The sequence below is a fragment of the Corvus moneduloides genome, chromosome 22 (assembly GCF_009650955.1).
Source record: "Corvus moneduloides isolate bCorMon1 chromosome 22, bCorMon1.pri, whole genome shotgun sequence".
NCBI lineage: Eukaryota > Metazoa > Chordata > Aves > Passeriformes > Corvidae > Corvus > Corvus moneduloides.
The window spans coordinates 1,660,001-1,686,595 of NC_045497.1; the positions used below are offsets into that span (position 1 = coordinate 1,660,001).

Genomic DNA, 26,595 nt, shown 5'->3' on the forward strand with positions numbered 1-26,595 from the left:
AGGCAGCTTGTCCCCTCCCGGCGGCCGTACCGCCGTTCCCGCCTACACGCGGTGGGCGCGGCCGCGGCGCCGGCCGTGAGGGGCCCCCGCGGCCATGAAGGCGCTGCGGCGGCTGAGCCGGCACCGCACCGCGCTGGGGCTCGGCGGGCTCTCGCTCTGCGCCGCCGTCCTGCTCTACCTCGCCAAGTGCACCTCGGAGGGGCTGCGCCCGCTACCCGCGCCCCCCGCGCTCCCGCACAGCCAGCCCGGCCGGGGGGCCCGCGCCGCGCCCCCGCCCGCCCCTGAGGGCAGCGCCTTCGTGGCCGTGGTGGTGATGAGCGGCCCCAAGTACAGCGAGCGGCGCAGCATCATCCGCAGCACCTGGATGGCGGCGGCGCGGCAGGCGCCTCACGGGCACGTCTGGAGCCGCTTCGTGGTGGGCACGGCGGGGCTGGGCGCGGAGGAGCTGCGGAGCCTGGAGCTGGAGCAGAGCCGGCACCGGGACCTGCTGCTGCTGCCGGAGCTGCGCGACTCCTACGAGAACCTCACGGCCAAGGTGCTGGCCACCTACGTGTGGCTGGATGCGCACCTGGACTTCCAGTTCGCCCTCAAGGCTGACGACGACACCTTCGTGCGCTTGGATGTGCTGGTGGAGGAGCTGAGGGCCAAGGAGCCGCGGCGCCTCTACTGGGGCTTCTTCTCGGGCCGCGGGCGGGTGAAATCCGGGGGGAAATGGAAGGAGAGCGCCTGGGTGCTGTGTGATTATTACCTGCCCTACGCGCTGGGCGGCGGCTACGTGATCTCCGCCGACCTGGTGCGCTACCTGCGGCTCAGCAGGGACTACCTGAACCTGTGGCAGAGCGAGGACGTGTCCCTGGGGGTGTGGCTGGCGCCCATCGATGTGAAGAGAGTGCACGACCCCCGCTTCGACACCGAGTACAAATCGCGGGGCTGCAACAATAAATACATAGTGACTCACAAGCAGAGCATCGAGGACATGCTGGAGAAGCACCAGACGCTGGCGAAGGAAGGGAAGCTCTGTAAGGAGGAGGTTAAACTCAGGCTTTCCTACATGTACGACTGGGGAGTGCCTCCCTCCCAGTGCTGCCAGAGGAAGGATGGCATCCCCTGAAAGCCTCAGGAAGGAGGAGGCGAAGCGATGATGGACTCTTGGTTGCTGTTACACGGGGAGAATCCCATTAACGAGGGGTCAATTACTCTTAAAAAGATTTTGCACGACTCATTCTGTCACCCTGGGACTCCCCGGGAGCTGCTGACGTGGCATGGTTAGAGATGCTTAAAAAAAAAAAATAGGTGACAGAATGCACAGAAAAGTCTCAAATGCCAGGACTGAAGGCAAATAAAAGGGGGCAAAACACGGATAGTAGGGAAAACGAGGAGAGAACTGGAATGAAAAGTTGCTGGGAGATTTTGAACAGATTCTGAGGTTTATTTGCTAAAGATCATGCCAGGCTTTTATGCTGATAACACTGAAATGAGGCCACTGTTGATTCCTTGGCAAGGAAGTGCCAGCTTGGCACGGAGGGAGGAGCCCAGTGGAGCTGTTGGTGCCAGAGGAAACATGTTATTGCCACAGGCAGGAAAAGGTAATCCCGTTTTTCCTGGGATACCTGCAGGGAGAGCTGTCTTTGGCAGGGAAGGGAGTTACTAAATCTGTTACTTTCTCTCGAAGCTTTTTGCTGTTTTAAAGGCAATGTGTACATAAATGATCTGGCAGCTACAAAAATGTATTTAGGGAGGTGGCTGAGGTGGGTATTTGGCAGATGCAGAGTTTATTCTCTTATTTTGGGAGCACTGTCCTCCTGCAAAGCCTCCAGGTGTTGTTTTTCAGCTCATCCTCCACAAGAAACATTTCCCTCCAACAGTCTGTAACTCCCTGGCTGCTCCAAGACATTGCAGACTTCAGATTTATATTTATTTCTAATATAAATGAGCAGGAATTGATCAGTGGAAGTTCCAAAAACATTGCCCAAAGGTGGGCACTTCAGGTATAAAAGTGAACTTGGTGTAGTCAAGAGAAATGGGTTCCTCCACCCCAAAAATTCCACTTTATTTCTCTTTTCAGGACACTAAAAAGTCACATTTAGGTGCCGAAAACTGGGGGGATTCTCTCATTCTCTCCAAAAAACACCTTGGAGAGGAACTAAAATTGAATTAATTGAAGGGACACATCCACAAATGGGATTTTTGTCCCTCAGTCCTGGCTACACCAGAATAACCCTGGCACTGGCAGAGGTCCCACAGAACTCAGACATTATTTATTTATCTCCAGACCTTCAGCTGCACCTGCCATTCAAGCATTTTTGAGTGGCAGCTGCTCCAAAACGCCCAATATTTTTCCCAGTGCTACTCCAGTCCCCTGTGCCAGCTGCAGCTCTTGCAGTGGGAGCAGTTTTTACTTTGTACATGTAAAAGTTCTTTTTTTAAAATGTCTTTTTGTGACCAGTTCTGGTGTTTTGTTGCACTCTGCACTTTCATTCCCATTCCGTTCCTTCCCAGCTCAGTGTCTGGAAGAGACAAATGGCAAAGAAAAATTCCTTTTAAAAAAGGTGCCAATATCTCTTTAGTTTTGCTTCTTAGCAAAATTAGGAATTCAGACCAAAGGGATCAAGTATGGAGTGGTTTTTTTTGTTATTCTGGTGCTTTAATTAATTATTGAGGGTTAGAAATCTTCTGCAGAGGATTTTTCTATTTTAAAAATTTCAACAAGGCTTTGACTTCCTCCTAAAACAAAATTAAAATACTGCAAAACTCAATTATTTTAGCATGTTAAACTAAATTATTATTAGCATCCATCCTAATGCATGCTTCGGGATTAGCAGGGAATGTCTTTTTCCCAAAAGAATCCTATTCCAAACCAGGAATTTACCAAGATGACAGCAAATCTCCATTTTTTTAACCATCCATTTGCCATCGGCTTCATCAGTGTTGTCTGGAAATGTGATTATAAATACTTGTAATGTGAATATTTATTTATAATTATTGCCAGTGTATTCTCTATAGGAAAAACAAGCTGCTTAAATGTCATTTTTACACCCAGGAGGTGCTGGAACATCCTTGAAAAACAAGGATCAGGCAGGGCTGGAATTTTTGGGGATCCAAGCCATTATTTGAAGCTGGATCAGAAGTGCAGATCCATGTGGGGTTTATCCAATTCCATCCAGAACTGGCTCCGTGGAAGTTGTTCCCATTGGGATTTTGACTCCTCATTGCCCCCTCCCTCCCCCCCCCAAAAAAAAGTGGGTTTGATCCCTAGGAAAATTCCTGGAGAAATGCTGGATCTGCAGCTGAGATTGGAGCCTGCAAAAGCTCACCCAGAAATGATGGATACATTCCATGGGGGTGGATATTCCATGGTTTTAGGGATCATTCCCAACCTCAGTGATTGGGGGATCTTGGTTCCATCTCAGGTTATCCCAAGTTTTGCTCCAGCTGGAAAACACCACAGGAGCTTTGCCCACATCCTTGGGAATTGCTTTGAATTCCCTTGGATTTCCCTTCCTTTTCCTTTAATTCCCTTTCTCTCCAAGGAGAGCCCTTGGATTCCAATCGCAGCTCCCTGGGAAATTCCCAAATTCGTAAAAAATATCTCCTTTTTTGGGGGGATATTTTAGAGGCAAATGGAATCATTTGGGAGAGAGCAAACAACTGGAAGTGGCATTTTGTGGTGTCCAAAGGTTGGACTTTTCCAGCCTTGATGATTCCCTAATCCCACATAGTTTGTGGAAAAAGCCAGAAAAAAAAAAAATAATAGTTTTAATTTCCATTTTACCTGAAAAAGACCTTTTAAGGTTATTTGGAGTCATCCAAATGTGTGTTTTAAATGAGTGAATCATTACAATTTTAGAATTGAAACCATCCAAAATTCATCTTTGGAGCCAAATCTGAAGCACTTTTGGAACAATAAATGAGTTTAACAATTAGCAGGAGTAATCAAAGGCTCTTTCCCACCTGCTCAGGATTAAATTCCCGATTTCTGCCATCATCTCCGAGGGTTTTATGGGGTTGTTTTACACTTCAAAGCCATTCTGGGATCATTTTCCTCTCGGGGAAATCAGATGAGGAGCCTGATTTCAGATTTTGGGGAGAATATTTCAATCTGCTGAGAAATAATTTGGATTTTGGGTTTTATTGCAACTCTCAGAGTGGGAATGTTGGGTTTAATGAAAATAAAATGACCCAGGAGCAGATTTATCTTTATTTTTTGTAGCTATTTGTTTATTTAAAGAGTTTCTTTTGGGTTTTTCCTTCCTCAATATTTTATATTTTTTCTATTATTATTAAAATTCTCCCCTCAGCTTTCCTAGACCTGAGTGTGATCCACACTAATTTAATTTATTTTGGCATCCAGCAAAATTATCCATGTGCCATTCTTGAGCTTTTTGGTAGTTCCAGAATAATTTAAATTAAAATAAATTAAAATAAAAAGAATTTTATTTTTTAATCAGAAATTAATAGAAATTAATTGTTCATTATATTCTCTGCTCATCTCTTGAAGAATTAATACTGAATTATTTAGATCTGGCAATGGCATAAACTCAGAAAATCTGCTTTATTTTCCAGTGATTTCTTTAAATTATGTGCAAAAATAAACATTGAAGCATTCCTTGCTTTACTAAATAAATTAAATAAATGAAGGAATACATGAAGTTTCACTTCAAAACCTCTCAAGCTGCTGAGAATTCCTATAATCACCTCAGAATTAAAAAATACCAACAATTAACTCTAAAAAATTGCTATTCCTCTATTGGAATCTTTTCTTTTCTGAATGTTCTTGTTCCTCTGAATTTTGTTCTGTTACATTTTGGACAAAACTTCAATTTCCTGGAGTGGAAATTCCTGATTTTTGAGGATTGAATTTGTATTTCCCTGACATTTCAGGGATCAGGGTGGAAGCTCTGATGGAGAATTTGATTTTTATTTGGTTTCTTTTCAGCAGAGCCGAAATTTGGGGGATTTTTGACAACCTTGGAGCTCCTTCAGAAATTCCAGAGAGGGTGAAATAAAAATAAATAAAAATAAATGTCAGAGACTTCCCTTCCCATGACACAGAATTCCAGAATAAACAAGGAATTAACTCTGCCCCAACCACTGCCCCTTGAAACTCCTCCATATCCAGGTTTTTCCCAAGGAAATCACAAGTAAAAGGAATTTATTCCCAGCATCATCTCCTTTATTTCCCAGGAAAGTTGCAAAGAAATCCATTTATTCCCAACCTAACATCAATTTTCCTGTTATTTTATCCACCTCACCCTTTATTTCCCAGGAAAATTGCAAAGAAATCCATTTACTCCCAGAATAACTCCCATTTTCACATTGTTTCATCCACTTTTACCCTTTCTTTTCCCTGGAAAATTCCACCTGGGAAGCAAAATCAACTGAGGGTGAGGCCAAATTATTTTAAAGGGAATATTTCCCCCCCTGATTTCCTGGGAATATTTAATCCCTGCATTCCAATATTTTTAAAACTGATTTTCCTCCCCATTTCAAACATTCCACGCTCAAACAAAGAACTCAAACTTGCCACAAAGATTTAAAATAATCCTGATTTTTTTTTTTTTCCCCATAAATAATTCTGAATAATTTGGGGATTTTGCTGTTGAAGCAAAGGGATTCATTTAGGAATTTATTCCCAAATTTTCCTGCCTGTCGCTAGATGTCACTCCATGCCTTTGGAAGCACAGAAAGGATGAATCCCTTAAAAAAAAAAGGGAATTAAACTGTCCAAAGACAGTTGCTTATGAACTAAAATCTGGTGGAGTTCTCTAATTTCAACATAAAATGATGGGGGAAAAAGGAAAAGGAGTTTTCCAATTAAAAAAATGGAATCAGGAGGGAATTAAGGGGAGCCACCGTATTTTTCCATGGAATTAATGGAAAATTAATGTGAAAACCCCTGAGATTTAAAGACAAACCTTTGCAGAAGCCCAAAAAACAGCCCCCAAAATATAGGAAAAAATAATAAAATTAATAAAAGTTATTTTAAATTAATTTTAAAAGAATAAAAATTAAATTAATTAACAATATTCTGGGAATTTGTTTGTGGAACAACTCAAAACAACCCAGTCCCTGTGTTCCCTTTTCATCAAGAATTTTTGGGGTTTCATCAGCTGAAAATTCCCTGGGATTTCCAAAGGATTTCATTCCCAAACCTGTCTGTGTGGGACCCCTGCTCCAACTTTTGGGATGATTAAAGGATGTGTAGAAATTAAAAATTCCTCTTAAAAGTTCTTGACGCTCCAGGAGCTTCCCAGGAGATTTTTTGTGGGATTGGGAACCGATTCCTCTTTATTTTCAGTGGAAAGATTCCCTGAAATTTAGGGAAGTTTGGAATTCTGTTACACTGAGGAACATCTACTGATGGAAAACATGGGAAAAACGTGGAAAAATCCGGACACTGCTCCAAGGTTTGGAGGAAAGCTCAGAAATCCACTGAGCTCTGGATGTGCCAAGGAATGTCCAGGAAGTTGGGAAGGAGCATCTCCTCATGGAAAGCCACAATTCCCACTTTCTGGTGGTCCCTGTCATTCCCTGCTTCCCTTGACAGCCAAAATCCCGGGAATGTGAGCCCTGTTTATTTTCCACCCTCCAGCGCTGGCAGGGTGGAGCAGCTCCCCCAAAGTTCTGGATCCACGAGGAACAGAAGGGGCTGGAAAATGAAAAATTCCCGATTTTTGAAATAAAGGAAAATGTTGTTGCTGCCGGTGATCAATGGATTTGGGATGGTGCCAAAGGGCTTGGAATCATCACAGCACGAGCCACTGGAAAAACATTTATCCAGAGCTGATCCTGGCCGGGAGAATTCCAAATATTTACTTTGGATATTTATTTTAGGGAAGGACTCGAGCCAGGATGATGGAGCTGGATTGCCAAAATCCCAACGGTTGAGGTGCTAAGAGCCGGAATTTGGGGCCAATCCCTCTGATCTTATCTTGTCTAATTATTTCTCCTTCTTTCCATGCCCTGATCCCACGAAAACAAGTGTCCTGCTCCCCCCTGGGAATGTGCTAGGCTGGATCCAGGCCAGATCCGTGGCTTTGCTAAACTCAAATCCCAGACTGGGATTAATCCTGGAGTTTTGTGCAGTTTCCTGGGTGATTTTTTCTGCCTCGATTTGCAGCTCCTCAGAGTCCAGAGTTTCTCTGCAGATGCCGCTGTCCCTTCCCAAAGGCAAATCCTGCTGGGTTTGGTACAAAAAACATCAGGAGAATCCTCAGCCACACCAGGATCTTCCCAATTTTGAGGTGCTGTACACGAGAAGCTGGAAAAATTGGGAGTTCTCCTGCTTTTCTTTACCATTCCCAGCCCTTTATTCCATAGGGATTCCTGGCTAGGAAGAAGTTCTGGGTTTTTTTCTTCTGTCCTGCAAAGTTCTGCAGGGTGGGGGTCACTCAGCTGCTCCTCGGAATCTTGGAATTAAAGCTGGAAACACATTCCAAGATATGAATCCAAGCATTAACCCAGTCACCACTAAACCGTGTCCCCAAGGGCCACATCCACAGGGTTTTGGGACACTTCCAGGGATGGTGACTCCACCACTTCCCTGGGCAGCCCATTCCAATGGTTGGCCACCCTTTCAGGGAAGAAATATTCCCAAATATCCAACCTCATCCTGCCCTGAGCATTGATTAGTGCAAGGCTGGGCCCTTTTTTGTCCTAAAGAAAGCTGGGAGCAGTTAATTGGAGTCAGGACTCCTGGAATCTCCCACTCCATATCCATGCACGGACTTCCCAAATCATGGCCCAGCGCTGTGGATCCCTAATTCCAGCAGAACTGAGAGGGAAGAGCTGCTAAAATGAAATTTTTGCCTCAGTTTTTCCCTCAGAACATTGGGAACAAATCGCTCCCCTCAGGCTCTGATCCCAAAGGCTTTGGGCTGCAGGCATGGCTGGATTTAGGGAAGAGCCGGATTATTTTACACTTTATAAAATTCCAATCTGGCTCCTGAAAAGCTCCATCAAAGCCAGAGCCCGTGGCTGGGGAGGTTTCTGAGGACAGGGAGAGGGATAAGAAAACAATAACCGGGATCCAATTTCTTCGGAGTCCCGGGAGGAGATAATTGGAGTCTCCAAGAGCTGCTGATAAGATCAGACTCAGTTGCTATTTTCAGGCTCAGACAGCAGGGCTGGAGACACCGAAATAAATCCTAAAACCTGAGCCCAGGGAGCTGCAGGCTCCCAAAGAGCTCTTTCTCCAAGGAAATCCATAAATTTTGCAAGGTGTGGGATACCGGGATTGGCCTGGCCTGGTTGTCCTCGGGGGCACCTCAGGGGTGGCAGATGGGGAAGGACTGAGGGGAAAAGGAGGAATTGAAGGGGGACAACGGCCTTGCTTTTAATTCCAAGAGGAATTTTATCCTCCTTGGAGTGTCCCAGCAGCAGCTCCCTGCTGCAATTCCTTCTGGGAGAGAGACAGGGGACAACCGGAGCCGTGTTTAGTCCGGGGCAGGAGGCTGGAAAAGCAATTCCTGAGTGGACTCACGGTCTCCTGAGGGCACCTGATCCTGGCAGTGGCTCCAAATGGAACCTCAGGCATCACCTGGGGGAAGATAAAATAAACCTGGATTAGAAAACCTGGAGAGGGACTAATTCCAAGCTTAAAATTCCTATGGAATTTGGGGACAGACCCAGGCTCTTCACAGTGGCCGTGGCAGGACAAGGGACGATGGGCACAGTGACACGAGAGGGATTCAAACTGGATTAAAAGGAATTGTCCTCATCATTCCACAGTAAATTATTGGATCAGCTTGGCCAGGGACGTTGTGGAGTCTCCAACATTTCAAATCCAAGTGGATAAATCCCCGAATAACCCCAGAGCTGCCCCCACTTGGAGCAGGAGGCACCTCCAGAGCTTTTTCCAGCGTTAATTATCCCAGGATTGACAGCAATCCTGCCTCCCCTCACCCCTGGATGTGCCAGGGCTGCTGACAGAGGAGGGGATACCTCAGCAGCACCAATGCTTGGGATTATCCCATTTTTCCTCCCTTGGGTCCACGCTGGGAGCACCCCACCCCATCCATGTGGATCTGGTCATTCCCTGCTCCTGACAGTTGTTTATCCCAAAACATTTGGCTCTCGATGCCTTCCAGATGAAATCAGACATCAAAGGCCCCCACATTTCCTTCCCTCCCTCTGCATTCCCCTTCCACATCCAGCCCATGGCCTGTATTGATCAGGGATTTCTCCATGGATTGGGAAGAGCAGCTTGGGAGGAAAAGGACAGGCAGAGCCAGGAGCAGGTTGGGAATGGCTGCAGATTCCTGGATTGGGGAATTGGGAGAGGCTGAGTTGGCAGCAGCAGCAGGAGAATGGAATTATGCAGAAAACACAGGAAAATCCAGCGGTAGGAATATCAAACAGGTACCAGTGGGAAGGTTTTGTCCTTGCAAATGGGATGGAAAATTCCAGGCCAGTTCCCGCAGGAATTTGGGAGCCAAAGGGAGCTGCTTCCATTTCATCCCAATCCTAAATGGGGCTCCCGTGAGCAGGGAACCCCCAGGCTCGCCCTCCCCTCACAGCATCCCTGCTGGAAAGGTTCCTGGATTTGGGGAAAGGGTTCCTGGATATCAGGGAAAGCTTCTTCCCCCAGAGGGTGCTGGGGCCCAGAACGGGATCCTCAGGGAATGTCACATTCCCAAGGCCGCCAGAGCTCCAGGAGTTTTTGGACAACGCTCCCAGGTGGGGTTTTGGGGTGTCCTGGGCAGGAATAAGAGTTGGACTCTGATCCTGTGGATCCTTCCAGCTCAGGATATTCCCAAATTCCATGATTCCAAGTGTCCCAGTGTCGCCATTCCTTGAATTATTCCCGCTGTGCCCTTCCCTTCCCCTCCTGCCCGAGCACAGCCCGTGATTCCCTGATTTCCCTGGCGGGGAACACGCAGCCCCTTCCCTGCAATCAGGGAGTGTTTATCCCACCACTTCCCTTTCCATGGGAGGCCCGTGGCTTTTCCATTGCTTTTCCATGGCTTTCCAGACATCAAACAGCTCATTTCCCTTGGCTTTTGTCCGTGAAATGGGCTGGAACAGAGGCTCATAAACAACTGGATCAGGAATGCTGAGGTTGATTCAAAAGCCAGGAATTTTTTTTCCTGTCCTTTCTTAACACTTTAAATCCAACTTTTTTTTCAAACATTTTGCCCGTTCCCGTCTCTGGTTTTGCAGAGCAGGAAAGGGAAAATGAGGAAAAGATAAAAGTAAGGATAGAAATTGAGATGAAATGATCCTTCAAGGATTCTTGGGATCACCCTGCAGTGCTGGGAGGATCCTGCCCTGGTTGGGAACGGCAGATCCAGGTGAGGAATTTTTTCCCTGTTTTTCTCTTTTCCTGGGCAAATCCAGAACAATCCAGTGAAAGGAGCTTGGGCAAAGAACATTTTATTGGAGCTGCCCTGGGGAACAACAGCATCCAGGTGGTTCATTGAGGATCCCGAAGGGCTTTTCCAACCTTTGATTCCCAGATTTGGCAGGGATTGGGGCCCTCCAGAGCCCACCCAGATTTCCAGCCAGAACTGGAGAGACCTTCAACATTCCTGTGCTTCCCCTTGGACATTTTGGGACTCCAAACTACCTGCCAGAGCTTTTTCCCTCTCATTCCTACAAAAAAGTGGGAATGAAGAGGGCAATTCCTGTGGCTTGGGGGCTTGGGCAGGGTATAGAATACGTAGATAAAGAATTTGACTGGGAAAATTTCTTCTAGTCCAGATCCAGCTGCTTCTCCCTGCCCAGCTCTGCTGTTTGCAAGCCAGAGTCCCAAAATTCCATTTTTCCATCCCTCCGAGATGGAGGATTTGGGCTGGCAAGCGGAATTTACCTCACATTTATGCCCATAATCCATAAAATAATCGCTGCAGCAACCTCCTGCTGCCTCCCTCCTCCTACAGCGTCCCTCCCTCGTCCTTGGGGAATGTTGGAGAGGGAACAGCCTTGTCACTACCTGGGAATTGCACTAATTGGGATATTTGGGATATTTAATCCCTGCTGCTGAAACCATCCCAGGCTGCTTGATAAAAGACCCCAGTGTCACGAACACAGAGGAGTTGTTCATGCCAGGGGCTGCTCCGGGTGATGGCTCCAGCCTGGCTGGAGGGAAAAGCTGTTATTAGGGAATTAAAGCGGCACAGACGACGTTCCAGCAGGGCTCCATCCAACCCACACGGGGCTGCGAGCAGGGAACTGCAGCCCGGGGTGAGCCTGCCAGGGGTTCGGCATTCCCAGGGAACGGGGGACAGGATCAGGGGGTCACCCTGCTCCTCCCGGGGCTGGGACCCCCAAAATTCCTGTGCCTGCAGCCTTTCCAGAATGGATCTGAGCTCACAAACCCTGGGAAAAGGCTCCGTGATCCATTAGGAGAAGGCTCTGTGATCCACTAGGATGAAGCTCCAGGATCCCTTAGGAAAAGGCTCCAGGATCCCTTAGGATGAAGCTCCAGGATCCCTTAGGAAAAGGCTCCAGGATCCCTTAGGATAAAGCTCCAGGATCCCTTAGGAAAAGGCTCCAGGATCCCTTAGGAAAAGGCTCCAGGATCCATTAGGAGAAGGTTCCGTGGTCCCTTAGGATAAAGCTCCAGGATCCCTTAGGACAAAGCTCCAGGATCCAGTGGATCCCATGTCCTTCACCCAGAACTGGTGAACTACCAATTTAACTGCTTTAACTCCTACCAGGACACATCTCCTGCTTTTCCTGGATTTCCTGGACAGAATTCCGAGCTGTTTGCTCCCATCTGGAATCCAGACAGCCATGGCAGATGTTCCCCCTAATCAGAGCCTTCCAGATGTCCTCAGCCTCGGGATGTTTGTCTTACCCAGCCAAAATGCCCAAAAACTTCCCTCCAAATCCCAAATCCAAGAGGGAAACACCATCCCTGGGACTGCCCGAGCCCAAACCCAGCTGGGAAAGGCCCTGCTGGAATTTGGGAGGCTCCTTATCCCACAGATCTCCCAGTGCTTTGATAACCTCATCAGGCCTCTGTGAGGATTCCAGAAATCCCACTCAGGATTCCCTCGGCAGCAGGAAAACTGAAATTTTGGGAAGAAAAAGGATTTGCCCTGGGAAAAGCTGAGCCTTATGGAATAAACCCAAATATTGGGATCTATTATTAATGAATTATCAATTATTTGGGGTCCCAAGATGGGATGCTGGAAGGTAATTTTGGATTTTTATACAGGCAGTGAGGCCTGGAAAACAAATCGGGAATCTGGATTTGGATTTTCCAGTTGAAATAAATCCTAATCTTGGGCTCAACCTCCCCAAAAGCATTCCCAGTGTGGTACCCTCTCCTCCCCACTGCAGGTTCTGTGGCCCATTTTCCATCTGTTTCCAGCTAAAAAAAGATGGGAAGGAAAAAACCCCCCCCCATTCCCAAGGAATTATCCCAAGAAATCACCAACACACAATTCCCCCCCAAGGAATTATCCCAAGAAATCACCAACACACAATTCCCCCCATGGAATTATCCCAAGAAATCACCAACACACAATCCCCCCACGGAATTATCCCAAGAAATCACCAACACACAATTCCCCCCCAAGGAATTATCCCAAGAAATCACCAACACACAATTCCCCCCCAAGGAATTATCCCAAGAAATCACCAACACACAATTCCCCCCCATGGAATTATCCCAAGAAATCACCAACACACAATCCCCTCCATGGAATTATCCCAAGAAATCACCAACACACAATTCCCCCCCATGGAATTATCCCAAGAAATCACCAACACACAATCCCCTCCATGGAATTATCCCAAGAAATCACCAACACACAATCCCCCCATGGAATTATCCCAAGAAATCACCAACACGCAATTCCCCCCATGGAATTATCCCAAGAAATCACCAACACACAATTCCCCCCATGGAATTATCCCAAGAAATCACCAACGCACAATCCCCCCCACGGAATTATCCCAAGAAATCACCAACGCACAATCCCCCCACGGAATTATCCCAAGAAATCACCAATTCCAGCCACGCCTGCTGAAGCTGCAGCTGCACCCCCAAGTGATTCCTGCCAGGACCACGCTCCTGGAAAAGATTTTTCCCTAGTTTTTTTAAACTTGGAATCCATTTCTCCCTCTTTTTGATTTTCCTTGCATCCCAAACGTGCCCAGGCCTCCGGTGTTTACTTTGGGAACAATGGAAAACTCCTGGCTCTCCCTCACAGGAGGCCCAGGCCTTTCTTCTCCAGCCTAATTAGAGTTCCTTCCATGGCTAATTAAATCCCCCAGGGAATGAATCCAAATTTCCTGCAATGAAAATCAGCTGGATTCGCTCTGGGCACAGCCAGGCTCCCGTGCTCTGCTCTCCAAGGCTGGAATCTCCTCTTCCCCACAGGGAAATACTCTGGGATTGCACAGCTTCCAAGGAATTCTGTCACCTTTCCCCCTCTTCCCTGCTTTTTGGGATTTTAGGCAATTTTATTTCCAAGCAGAACAGTCAGAATTTAACTTTATTCTTCTTTATTTCTGATTTGACCTCTCATTCCTTGCTGGAATTTTCCCATTCCCACTTTTATTCCTTGTTGACTTCCCCAGCTTTGGGAGTAAACTGGGATATAAATATGGAAATAGGATCCCTTTCTTTATCCCACAACTCAGGGTCACTGCTTGATTCCCCCTGACTCAGCTATTCCCACAAAATTCTCTCTCTCATTAGGAATAAATCTGTGGAAATAATAAATAAAAAATAGGGAAATAAGAGCTTGGAAATGTTCTGACTACTCTGAATTCCCATATTTTCCACCAAGGAATGTCCCCCAGTCCCTTTCAGGAGAGCTCCCATCATTTTGGAGTCGATTTTTCCTGCTGGTGCAGCCCCAGGGTTGGGAGAAATTCCCAGGATTTAGACACCAGTTGCAGTGAGTTGGGGAATTCTCTTTAGTCTCCTTTTCCCCTAAAACAACTCAAGGAAATGGAATTTTCTACCTTTACATGGGATTTAATTTCCCAGTTAATGAGGGAATGAGGGAAAGATTGGCAGCAGAGAAATCCCAAAATCCACCTCAGGAGACTGACAGGCCCTGGAGAATCCCGAGGCAGGGATTTGCAGCCCTGTCAACCTGAGCAGGAACCTCCAGACAAAATAAACACCCAGGAGGGAATATTTATTTTAGTGCACATTCCAGACTCTCGGATTTCTGGCAGTTGGACTCCAGTGCTCCTGGAATCCCGAGCCAAACACGACAGCGACTCCATGCTCCCTCCGGCTCCTTTCCCTGGGAGCTGCTGTCTCCCGGGAATCAGCTCTGTCACCTTCCCCAAAGGGAATTTTTCCACTTGGGATTTGCCCACGCAGAGCAATGTTTGGGAATTGGCACATGGATTTTGTGTGGATTCACTCCTGTGGGGCAGGGAGATGTGGGAGCAGGTTTGGGAGCTCATCCCAGCCTTTCCCTGGCCTGGGATCTGCCCAGGACGGATTTCATTCCCTCCTGTTTACACTGAGCTCAGAGTGATAAATTCAGCTGCTCCCTCAGACCAGCCAGGAAGGATTTCAAATCAAGCAAGGAATCATCACATGGAAATTCCTGGAATCTGGGAGTGACAATGGATTTCAGAGGGTTTTATTTCCCTGTTTGTCTTTTCCCTTGGGATTTTTTTTAGGACTTCTCTGAAGTGAGCAACACTTTTGTGGTCTCGTTTCTCTCCAGGCCTTTGGAGCAGAGGAGCTCTGGAAATGTCCTTCCTGAGGGACTGAACAGATGGAATAAAGGAGAAATCTTGGATATGGAAAACATCCTGCTTGATTTTTGCAGACACCACAGCCCAGGCCAGAGGAGACTCCAGATTTTGGGGAGTTTCTCCAAATCCCAAGATCCAACCACATTCTGGTCTTTTTGGGGGTGTCCTGTGCAGGGCCAGGAGTTGGATGATCCTTGGGGATCCCTTCCAGCTCTGGATATTCTGGGATTCCTATGGAGATCCAAAAGGTCTGGGAAAAGAACTGCCCTTCATGAGCTCAAGTTCTTTTTTTGGGAAGTATCAACCACCTGGAAGTGAATTCCAGGGATTTAGATCCAGCTAGATCTGGACCTCAAAGACTTTTCTTTCTGGAAGAGCCAGTGCTGGCCCAAGCAGCTTTTCCAGGAGCACTGGCACTTCCCAAAATATTGAATTCCCTTTTCCAGGCAGCCAGGCTTGGGACAGGTGTGGGAATCATTAAAATCTAAGGAAAAAAACCATCCCTAAAATCCAATTTTGAATTAAAAGTGCTGAGTGAATGGTTGGGCTTGGTGGGCTCAGAATTCCAGAATTATTGGGTGATTCTCCAGGGCCTCTCTTCCCTGCTGTTCCCAGATTTTTGCCTCGTTCCAGGGGTTTGGTTAAATTTCCAGCTGGCAGAGGTGGGGATCTGCTGGATCTGAGATCTCCAGGACCTGGCAATGGATCCCCCCCAGTGCCCAACTGTGCTGGAAACTGGGAAAACTGGTTTAGTGCTCCCTGAGCAAACACAGCTTGGAGATCCCTTGGATTTTGGCTTTATTCCCTATGGAAAAGCTGGAAAAATCCCCCACTTTGTTTTCAGGGCTGCTGGGAGGAGCTCAGAACGAGAGGGGCACGTGCAGGGGCAGAGCACAGGCTGCGTAATCAGCGTTAATTAATGAATGAATGAATTACTGGGGCTCTGCTGGCAGGCACCCAACGCTCCGGGAGGGGTGGGATGGCGCCAAATTCCAAAATCCAGGCTCGGAGCTCTCTGTATCTCCAGGATGGGAGCAGTTGAGAGGGGAGGGAGGGTTTGGGGGGGATTTTGGTTTATTTTGGGGTCAATTTCCGTGATTTTAGGGGAGTTTTGGGGGATTCTGGGGGGATTTGGGGAAGGATTTTGGGGCTACCGGTGCCCCCACCCCAAAAACTGCAGGTGCTGGACAGGGCCAGACTGCTCAGGGACAACCTGGAATGGGGAAAGATTGGGAATTTGAGGGGTTTGGGGGGGTTTTATGGGAATTCGGAGGGATTTTATGTGATTTTGGGGGGAGTATCCCCTCAGGGGATTGAGGGAAGACAAACCCTGCACTTGTCACTCACGTGGGAGAGGCTGAGGTGTCCCAGGTTCTGTCCCCATGGAGAGATGGATCCTGAGGGAGATTTTGGAGGAGGAGGCTCCTTATCCCAAAGGGAAACTCATGCAAAATGTAAAATGATGATGATTAAAATCATTATTGATAAAAATAATTAATAATAAAAACCACAGCAGCTTTCGACCCCTTTTCTCCACATGAAAATCCAAAATAGGTGCTCAGGACCCACAGAGAAACTGAGGTAAAAAATTCCTAAAATCTGGATTTTTTTCTCTCAGCTGCCAGAGGAATTCCTCCCTGTGAGGGTGGGAATGGAATTCCCAGAAAAACTGTGGCTGCCTCATCCCTGCAAGTGTCCAAGGCCAGGCTGGGATACTGGAAGGTCCCTGCCCATGGTGGGGGTGGAATGGGATGATCTTTAAATCCCTTCTATCCCAAGCCATTCCATACTCACTGATCCCAAAAGCTTTTCCAGGCTTATTCCAAGGATTTCATCTCCAACAGGAGAGAAATAAACGGGAGCAAAGTGCTGGAAGTGCGAGTGGGTTGTGTTTGTTCCTGAGGGAGGCCCGGCCAGACCACACAGCTCTGTTATCCAGGTGGAATTTTTTGGGATAAAACGGACACAATTCCGGGTTTGTTTCCCTGCTCCATAAATCCAGCACCTGTGTGGTCCCTGCAGGAACAGCACAGCCCGGATTTTCCCATCCCCAGCCTCTTCCCAAGGATTTGAAGGTGATGTTGTTGCTGGTTTTGGGAGAATTCTCCACGTGGAATAACACCAGGGCCTGGAGGGAAAAATTCCCACCCTCTTTTCCCTGCTATTCCTGGTGGGAATTTACCCTGGGTCCCCACTTCAGGTGGTCCCAAAATCCTTCCCCAAATCCCTCAAAAGTCCCCTAAAACTCCCCTAAAATCACTAAAATTGACCCCAAAATAAAGCAAAATCCCCCCCAAACTCCCCATCCCCCCAAACTGATCCCAGAATCCCCCCAGTCACAAAAAATTCCCACAAAATCAGACAAAAAATCCCCAAAATTCTGCTAAAACCCCCCCAAATCCCCCCAACCCTCCCAAATGTCCCTAAATGCCTTCAAAATTCCTTAAAAATCATCCCAAAATCACAGAAAGTTCCCATAAAATCACCCCAAATGAAACCAAAACCCCCCAAATGCCTCAAAAGTCCCCCAAAAAATCCCAAATCCACCCAAAATCCCCTAAAACCACCCAAAAATCCCCCCAAAATGACATAAAATCCCCCCAAAATCATCAATACTCCCCCAAAAATCACAGGAAGGGAAGGGAAGGGAAGGGAAGGGAAGGGAAGGGAAGGGAAGGGAAGGGAAGGGAAGGGAAGGGAAGGGAAGGGAAGGGAAGGGGAAAGGGGAAAGGGGAAAGGGGAAAGGGGAAAGGGGAAAAGGGAAAGGGGAAAAGGGAAAGGGGAAAGGAAAGGGGAAAGGAAAAAGAAAAGGAAAAAGGAAAAAGGAAAGGAAAAAGGAAAGGAAAAAGGAAAAAGGAAAAAGGAAAAAGGAAAAAGGAAAGGAAAAAGGAAAGGAAATCCCCTCCCCACATTTTTACCCCCAACTCCTCCTCCTGCTCCCCCAAATCTCCTCCACGGCCCTCAAAGCTCTCCCAGATCCCATTTTTATCATTCCCAGCCCGAGGGATCCGTGGCCCATCCAGGGTGGGCAAACAAACTCCTCATCCCAGCCAAGCACGGCCCAGCCTCGGCTCCAGCCAGGAATTTCCAGCCAGGATGGAGCCAGACACATTTACATTCCTGGAGCTGAGTAAAACCCTAATCCTTCGGAAGATTTGCAGGCTGAGCTCTCCCCCAGGTTCCCTTTCTGCCCTGCAGCAGAACTTCCCAAGAAGAAAGGGCTGGAAATTTGGGAAAAGGGGGTTTGTCCCAGTTTTTCGGAGGCATTTTCACTGATTTTAGGATTTCCAGGTTTTCACCTCTACGGATGAAGGGATTTTTCCTCCCCCCTCCTTGTTTTCCCAGCAGTGTGTGGAAGGAAAATCTTCCAAATAGGAACAATTCCATGGCAAAGGCAGCATGGGAATTCCAGAGGTTTGGCTCCAGTAAAACCAGTAACAACCAGTGACTCAACACCCAGGGTTGTCCCAATCCTGATCCCTTTAAAATTCCATTTTTCCCTGCTGGTTCTTGCCCAAAATCGTCACTTTCCATCCCAGTTAGAGAATTCCACCAATTTTCACGGCATTCCTTGTGTTCTGCTCCTCACCTCCCATTCCAGAGGGTGGAATTCTTCTGGGCACAGCCTCGGAAATCACAAGAAGGACAATTCCAGCCTAATTAACTCAATGAATGCCAAAAATTTGGGAAGCCCTCCCAAGTGACCCCTCAGGGAAATGTCACCCACAGCATCCACCCTGCGGGCATTCCCATGTGGAAAAGCAGAGAATTCCAACCTTAAATTAGCATTTACACCTTACATTTTTTGGGAATGGCCAGGTTTGGGCAGAATTCCTGGGAGCACCAGGTGCAGGAGCACATCCAAGCCCATTCCTGCCCCTTTTTGGGCTGGATTTTGCCACAGGAAGTCCATCCCATGGGAAATAATCCCATCCTGAAATAACGGGAATATTTCCTCTGGGAGCTCTGCAGGTTTATTTATTCCCTTTTCAGCCCTACCTTGGCAGTGGGGAGTTGATCCAAATAAATTCTGGGAATACCGATGGAATGAGCCGGTTTGCCTCCATTTTTAACCCTTGATTCCCACATCAAATCCTCCCTGGAAGGAGCAGGGGATCCACCTGCAGGAACAAAGTCAGCAGGAGAGGTTGGAGCTGACATTTGGAAGGAAAAACCATGGAAAAGCTGCTGGGAATGTTGATGTGGGAGCGTGGCCAGTGAGAGACCCTTTAAGGTTCTCCCAAAATTCTGGATTTGGGGATTTTTTTTACGGAGAGAGAAAGCAGAAAAGCAGGAAAAGTCCCATGCCATGGGCAGTGCTGCCCATTCCTGCTTTAATCCTGACTCCAAACAATTCATTCCTGCACTTTGCCTGCAGGCCTGGGCACTGTGTGAAAGCATCCCAGAGTTTTCCACAGCTTTCTCCCTGCTCTCCTTATCCCTCCACAGCATTTTCCAGAAGCCTGAAATGGGATTTTGAGGGAGAAACCTCGGAATTCCTGTCAAGTTCCTCCGGGTGCCACGGCAAATGAGGAATTTGCTGTCCAAACCACACAGCCCGAGCTGGCCCCGCTCCCGCTGCTCCGACCTCCTGATGTGTTTTCCTTTCCCCTCCACTTCATTCCCTGTGGCCAATCCCAAGTGTTGCACATCCATGAATCATGGGTTTCCCACAAAACCAGCATTTTTGGGGGGGAGAATCAGCTGCTTTTCCAGACAAAAATCTAGGAAATGACGGATCCTGGCTCCCTGAGGCATCGGTGGAATGAGGGGTGACTGTTCCTTCCCACACGGAGCAGTGGGAGATTCCGGAATTTACTGATGAATTCCTGAATTTGCTGATGAATTCCTGAATTCCTGAGGAGTCTGGGTTGAAGGGATTTAAATCCCATCCTATCCCACCCCATCCACGGGCATTTTCCACTATCCCAGGTTGCTCCAACCTGGCCTTGGACACTTCTAGGGATGGGGCAGCCATAAATTCTCCGGGAATTCCATCCCAGGGCCTCCCCACCCTCACAGGAAGGAATTTTTTCCCATTTTTTCCCACCTAAACGTCCCCTCTGGCAGTCTGAACCCATTCCCTGTGTCCTGCAACTCCAAAATCCCTCTCCAGGCTCCTTGGGAGCCCCTTACAAAACTGAGGATGGGATTTCTTCCCATGGATCCTTCCCTCTGCTCTTCCCTAGGGAATATTCCCAGATTAGGCCCTCAAACCCCTCATTCCCAAACTCTTCCCACTCCAACCCTCCCCATTTCCCTCCTTTTATATTTTCTGGGTGCAAAATTCCACTGAAACAGCCCCAAAAGTGGGTGCTGGGTGCTGGGAGCAGCTTTTCCCAGCCCATCCCTTTTCCCTGCCCACAGATTCGATCCCAGAGGAATTGTGCTGCTCCCGAGGCAGGAAAACAAACGCTGGGAAAAGGGTGTTAAAAGCTCCCGTCTCGCCCCAGCACCCAGACAGCGCTGAAAGCCGAATTCCTGCCAGATAAAGCCCTTGGAGAATTCCCGGGATTGACAGGCGGAGAAAGGGAGGGAAAATCCCGGCTCCAGCCCGCTCAGGCGAGCAGGACGAGCCCCATCCCCCGGGATAACCCCGGGCAGGGATGTGGCGCCTGCAGGGAATTAAAGCTGTTTACAAGGACAGGGAGGGATGGATTTGATGGGAATCAGCTCTCCCAGGGAAAATTGGGATCGTTATTTCATTCCTGGCGTGTCCTGGCGCCGTGCCCAGGCTGGCCGGCTTCGGTGGAAACGACGGAAAAATGGATATTCCCAAAACTTTCTCGTTTCTCAGCTCCTCGCTTCCCAAGGTTTGCTTTGATCCTGTGGAGCATCACCGGGAGCGGCTCCTTGAGGCTGGAAGTGGAAGGGAAAAGCTCCAAAATCCGCGTGGATTTGGACACGGAAAACTCCAAACTCCCTGGAATCAGCTGGGAGCCGCCCCCACACCACTTCCATTCCGTCCCCTCTCCTGTTGCCATTTTTCACTTTTCCTTTCCCATTTTATCCCCTTCTTTCCAAGGCTTTTTTCTTGGGAAATCCAATATCCCGTGACCGAGGTCCCCCCTCACCTCCTGTCCCCTCCTGCTCTTTGATCCGCAGATCAAAGTGACACCAAGGAAATCCACACGTGGGGGGAAAAGAAAACAGCTCCTGAAAAAATGGGAATTTTGAGAGAATTCCCGCACTTTTGAGGGCCCCACACGCAGCTCCAATCCCTGATTCCCTGGAAAATATCCCTGAGTGACCAATTTGGGGATAATCTGGGAAGCCCCAAGCTCAGATTTGTGGTGAAAAGGATGATTTTGGTCTGCCAGGAAAATTCCTCAGGCCCTTATTCAATTATTGCCGCCTTTCCAGGGGATTTTGGGATGCTGTGCCAGCCTGGAAGTGTGTGAGGAATGGAGGAGCTTTGTCCCACCATGGAAAAAATTCCATGTTCTCCTCAAGCATTCAAGGCAGGGCAGGGAATGGGAATGGGTGGGAAGCTGAAACTCCTTTTTCTCCCTGGAATTCCTGGGAGCTGTGAATTCCCAGTGATCCCAGCAAAGTGCCCCAAAGAAGAGGGATGTGCTCATCCCAAAAGAGGCACATTTGCATCCCAGATTCCTCATCCCACATCCCAATCCCGCAGGGGGATTGATCAGCTCCAAAACACTCAGGACACGCAGCGTGGAAGGGAATTAAAGGTTTATCCCGGATTTTTCCAGCTTTAACAACTCCACGGGAGACTGGGAAGGGACGTGGAGGGAGGAGCAGCTGGAAAATCCCTTTATCCCTGTGCTGGGAGAGCGGGCAAGAGTCCCCAGGGCTGCAGGGGGATGTGGTTGTGCAAGATCGCAGCCCAGCATTCCCATTTTTCCGCCGTGCCTGGGGTTATCCCGGGAAGCACCTGCCGTGGAGGTGCCAGACAGAGATGATATCGGAGTTTTGGCACCCAGACCCGCATTCCTCCGCAAAGCCAATTTAAATTCCTCACTCCGAGAGCTCCTGGAGCCAAGAAAAAAAACAGGAATTGAAAGAAAAAACAACAAATCAGTTTGGATCCAAAGTTTCCTTGTGTTGTTCCCGGGTGTGAGGCTGAAATGAGGTTCTGGGAGAGTTCCCAGTGGGAATTGCAAGGAGCAGAGTGGGAACAAGGAGGATTTATGGGATTGTGAGGAAAAATGCTCCTGCCTTGTTCCCATCCTCATCCTCCAGCATCTGCGCATGGATTCGCTTTTATTCCCAACTATGGAAAAGAGGCTCCTTCCCAGATCAAGGGAGGTGCAAGAATTCCCTTGGGATGAGGGTTGGGATCATGGAATTTTATTTCTGGACTGGGTTCCCCTCCCTGTTGTGTTGTAGCAGGGATTTGTCTGGAATAAAAAAAGAAAAAAAAATTTAAAAAGAACCAAATAAAACTAAAAAAAAAATTAAAATATAAAAATTAAAATTAAAAAGATAAAAATTAAAAAGATTAAAATAAAATCAATAAAAAGAAGCCTAAAAATACAACATTCAAATTATAAAAATGAAAGTTAAAAGCATAAAAATAAAAATAAAACCAAAAAAGGAAACCTAAAAATAGAAAAATACAATAAATAAATTATTATTAAAAATACAAAAATTAAAATATAAAAAGTAAAATATAAAAATTAAAATATTAAAATTAAAATATTAAAAAACCCCAATGCAAATAAACCTAAAAATATAAAAATAAAATTATTAAAATTAAAATTTAAAAAATATTTTTAAAAATTTAAAATGTAAAAATAATCCTTCCCACAGGGCCAGGCACCTCTGGATGAAAATATTGCTCAGGAACCAGATCCATGTTTTCTTTTTCCACCTGTTTTTTGTGTGGATACAGTGATAAGAGACAACAACCACCCACAGAAATTCCTGGTGATTCCCAGATTTTTAGGGAATCAGGTTGTGCCTCTGCTGTCTATATGCAATAAATCCTAACTGAACCTCCCGAGGGCTGGGATACATCCAACTTCCTACAGATTTCATGGAAGAGATAAAAAAGCATCCAGGTAAAAGCAGGGAGTCTGGGAATCTCCTCAGGAAAAGGAACTGTCCCTCAAACCAGGAATCCTGAATTCTTCCCCAAATCTCTCTCAAACCAGGAATCCTGAATTCTTCCCCAAAGCAGGAATCCCGAACTCTCCCTCAAATCTGAGAATCCTGAATTCTTCCCCAAGCCCAGGAATCCTGGAATCCTCAGCTCTTCCTCCAACCCAGGAATCCTGAACTGTCCCTCATACCCGGGAATCCTGAATTCTTCCTCAAACCAGGAATCCCAAACCCTCCCTTAAACCAGGAATCCCAAACTCTCCCTCAAACCAGGAATCCTGAATTCTTCCTCAAAGAAGGAGTCCCGAACTCTCCCTCAAATCTGGGAATCCTGAATTCCTTCCCAAACCAGGAACCCTGAACTCTCCCTCAGATCCGCGAATCCCGAACTCTCCCTCAAACCAGGAACCCTGAACTCTCCCTCAGATCCGGGAATCCCGAACTCTCCCTCAAACCAGGAATCCTGAACCCTCCCTCAGATTCGGGAATCCCGAACTCTCCCTCAAACCAGGAATCCTGAACCCTCCCTCAGATCCGGGAATCCCGAACTCTCCCTCAAACCAGGAATCCTGAACCCTCCCTCAGAGCCGGGAATCCTGAATTCTTCCTTAAACCAGGAATCCCGAACTCTCCCTCAAATCTGGGAATCCTGAATTCCTCCCCAAATCAGGAACCCTGAACTCTCCCTCAGATCCGGGAATCCCGAACTCCCTCAAACCAGGAATCCCGAACTCTCCTTCATACTAGGGAACCTGAATTCTTCCTCAAAGAAGGAATCCCGAACTCTCCCTCAAATCTGGGACTCCTGAATTCCTCCCCAAACCAGGAACCCTGAACTGTCCCTCATACCCGGGAATCCTGAACTCTCCCTCAAACCAGGAATCCTGAACCCTCCCTCAAACCAGGAATCCTGAACCCTCCCTCAAACCAGGAATCCCGAACTCTCCCTCAAATCTGGGAATCCTGAACTCTCCCTCAAACCAGGAATCCTGAACCCTCCCTCAGAGCCGGGAATCCCGAACTCTCCTTCACACTAGGGAACCTGAATTCTTCCTTAAACCAGGAATCCCGAACTCTCCCTCAAATCTGGGAATCCTGAATTCCTTCCCAAACCAGGAACCCTGAACTCTCCCTCAGATCGGGAATCCTGAACTCTCCCTCAAACCAGGAATCCCGAACTCTCCTTCACACTAGGGAACCTGAATTCTTCCTCAAAGAAGGAATCCCGAACTCTCCCTCAAATCTGGGAATCCTGAATTCCTCCCCAAACCAGGAATCCTGAACCCTCCCTCAGAGCCGGGAATCCCGAACTCTCCCTCAAATCTGGGAATCCTGAATTCCTCCCCAAATCAGGAACCCTGAACTCTCCCTCAGATCCGGGAATCCCGAACTCTCCCTCAAACCAGGAACCCTGAACCCTCCCTCAGAGCCGGGAATCCCGAACTCTCCCTATCGCCACCCCAAGCAGCCACGTCCGCCATTTCACGCGGCCATTCCATGGATTTAGCCCCACTGGGATAGAGCACGAGGAGCGGGGATTTTCGGGAAGCAGGGAAGCTCCAGCGGGGGCCCCAATGTCCCCTCGTGTCCCCTCAGCCGCGGGGCTGAGCCGTTCCCGGCAGGGCTCTCCCTCAGCCCCGGCCCTTATCAGATCCCGGAGCGGGATAATGGCTCTTATCAGATCCTACCGCTCCCTCATCCAGCCGCAGGCTCCAGCTCCTGTTTGTTTAAAGGCACAGGAATGTCCCGCACGGAGGCAGCGCTGGCATTCCCTCCTTTCCCTGGAAGGGAGAAGGGTGAATCTGGGAGCGCGGAGCAATTCCAGGGATGCCAGAACTTCGGGAGCCAGCCTGGCTCCGCGCTGCTCCCGGCTGATCCCAAAAGGGGACGTTTGGCCTGGCACGGAGATCCAGAGGGGTGGGAATGAACCTTTCCAAGGTCCTTCCAGGGAGAATTTGATGTGGGAATCAAGGGTTAAAACTGGAGGAAAACAAACTCATTCCATGCTAAGGCATGAGTGTTCCCAAAATTTATTTGGGAATCAATGCCAAGGGCTGAAAAGGGAGCAAATGGACCTGCAAAGCTTCCAGAGGAATTATCCCAAATATTTTAGAGTTCCAGCTCCAGGAATTCTATCCTATGAAGGAAAATTTTTTTTCCACTCGTGGGGTGGAAAAAAATCCCTTAAAACCCAAATGAGAGAGGCCAAGGTGAGTGCAGGAGGCTCTGCCTGCAGGGACACCAGGTCATGGAATCATGGAATATTCCGAGTTGGGAAGGACCATGAATTCCAGCTCCTGGTGGATGAGGCACAGAAGGAATGAGGGATCCTGCCCCAGGTGGCTGGAATAACATTCCTGCTTTTCCATTCTCCCACATTCCAGTGTGTGCCCCCTCAGGATACAACAACCATCCCAAAAAAACCTCCAAAGGAATCCAGGGAAGGCAATGGCAGCTCCCTGTGCCTCCTGTAAAGACACCCCCGGGAATCTCCATCCCTCCATAAAACCCCAAATCCCAAACCTGGCTGGGGACATTTGCCCTGTTTGAGGTCGTTGCTGGTTGTCATTCCTGGTTTTTTGAGCTCCCAGCACCCTTTCTCTGGGAAAAAAAAAGCAGGATTTGGTAATTCCAACAGCCCTGGAGAACTTCACCTGAAACCAAACCAAGCAAAGCAGCCCAGACTTCACCATCCTGGAAAAGTTCATCACATTCCAAGTGGGACATTCCCTGTCTGGTTTTAGGGATCATTTTCAGCCACTTTTTCCCAGCTTTTCCCAGTTTCCCTTCCACCTGGAGCCACCTGCAGAGGGTTCTCTCTTCTCCTCACACTTGGTCTCCTGTCCACCCAAACCTCCCGTTAATTCCAGCCAGGAGAATCATGGAATGGTTTCTTTGGGAAGGGACCTGGAGGATCACCCAGTTCCAACCACCTGCTGTGGGAACTGGTGGAATTCCCAGCCCTGGAAATGTTCCAAAACCTGTGGAAGTGGCCCTTGGGGATGTGGTTTAGTGGTGACCACGGGTTAGACTCATGATCTTAAAGGATTTTTCAAACTTTAGTGATTCTCAGTTAAGAAATTCCCAACCTTTTCCTAAGGAAAAGCCTAGGAAAAGCTGTCGGGAATTTATCCATGAAGCCACAAGTGCCTGAGGGACCACAGGAACCTCCAAAGCTCCTTTCCCACTCTGGGTTCTGAGCATTTCTCTTCCTCGTCCCTTCACCCTAAAACCAACCCTAAAAAGCAGTGAAACATGAGGAGGAAAATCCTAAAAGAGAGCAGGAGAATGAATTTCCAATCCAGTTGGAATTCCAAGTGCTCTGAAAAATCCACCAGAGCATTTCCAGCATTGTTTTCCAGAGAATCCTGAAAAATCTGCACCTCCAGAGCTCCGGGAGAGCAAAGAGCAACAGGAAAAGGACCAAAACCAGGGAAAGCAGCAAAGAAATAAAGAGGGAAAGTAGAGGGAAAATAATAAAGAGAGAAGTGGAGAAAAAAAACTGGGAAAAGAGTGAAGGAATAAAAAGAAAAGTGAATAAATAAACAGGGAAAAGAGTGAATAAAAAACCTGGGAAAACAGTGAATACTGTTTTCAGTATAGTGAAAGAACAGTGAAGAAATAAACAGGGAAAGCAGTGAAGGAATAAAACGAAGAGTGAAGAAATAAGCAGAGAAGAGTGAAAAAATAAAAAGAACAGTGAAAAAATAAAAAGAAAATAAAAAGAACAGTGAATAAATAAACAGGAAAAAGAGTGAATAAATAAAAAGAACAGGGAAGAAAAAACAGGGAAAGCAGTGAAAAAATAATAAAAAGATAGAAGGAAAAAAAGGGAAAACAATGAAGGAATAA

At 47.6% G+C, this 26,595-nt stretch overlaps 1 protein-coding gene and 1 long non-coding RNA gene across 3 annotated transcripts; one reads left to right on the forward strand and one right to left on the reverse strand.

Moving 5' to 3' along the window:
• Positions 1 to 46: 46 nt before the first annotated feature.
• On the forward strand, positions 47 to 4,308 carry B3GALT6 (beta-1,3-galactosyltransferase 6). Its single transcript, XM_032131496.1, has one exon. It carries the CDS (start codon positions 95 to 97, stop codon positions 1,109 to 1,111), a length of 1,017 nt encoding a protein of 338 aa, XP_031987387.1. The 5' UTR covers positions 47 to 94; the 3' UTR covers positions 1,112 to 4,308.
• A 1,727-nt stretch (positions 4,309 to 6,035) lies between these two features.
• Positions 6,036 to 24,778, reverse strand: LOC116454649. Of its 2 annotated transcripts, none has more exons than XR_004244156.1 (4): positions 24,432 to 24,778; positions 18,679 to 18,800; positions 16,027 to 16,121; positions 6,036 to 8,539 (listed from the first exon to the last, which is right to left on the reverse strand). It is a non-coding gene; the product is annotated as an uncharacterized LOC116454649 (long non-coding RNA). The 2 variants fall into 2 exon arrangements; XR_004244157.1 differs by lacking the exon at positions 6,036 to 8,539 and adding an exon at positions 13,876 to 14,691.
• Between the last annotated feature and the right edge of the window lie 1,817 nt (positions 24,779 to 26,595).

What these genes read in the sequence shown, in the direction of transcription:
- B3GALT6 (XM_032131496.1), top strand. Translation starts at nt 95, where the DNA reads ATGAAGGCGCTGCGGCGGCTGAGCCGGCACCGCACCGCGCTGGGGCTC.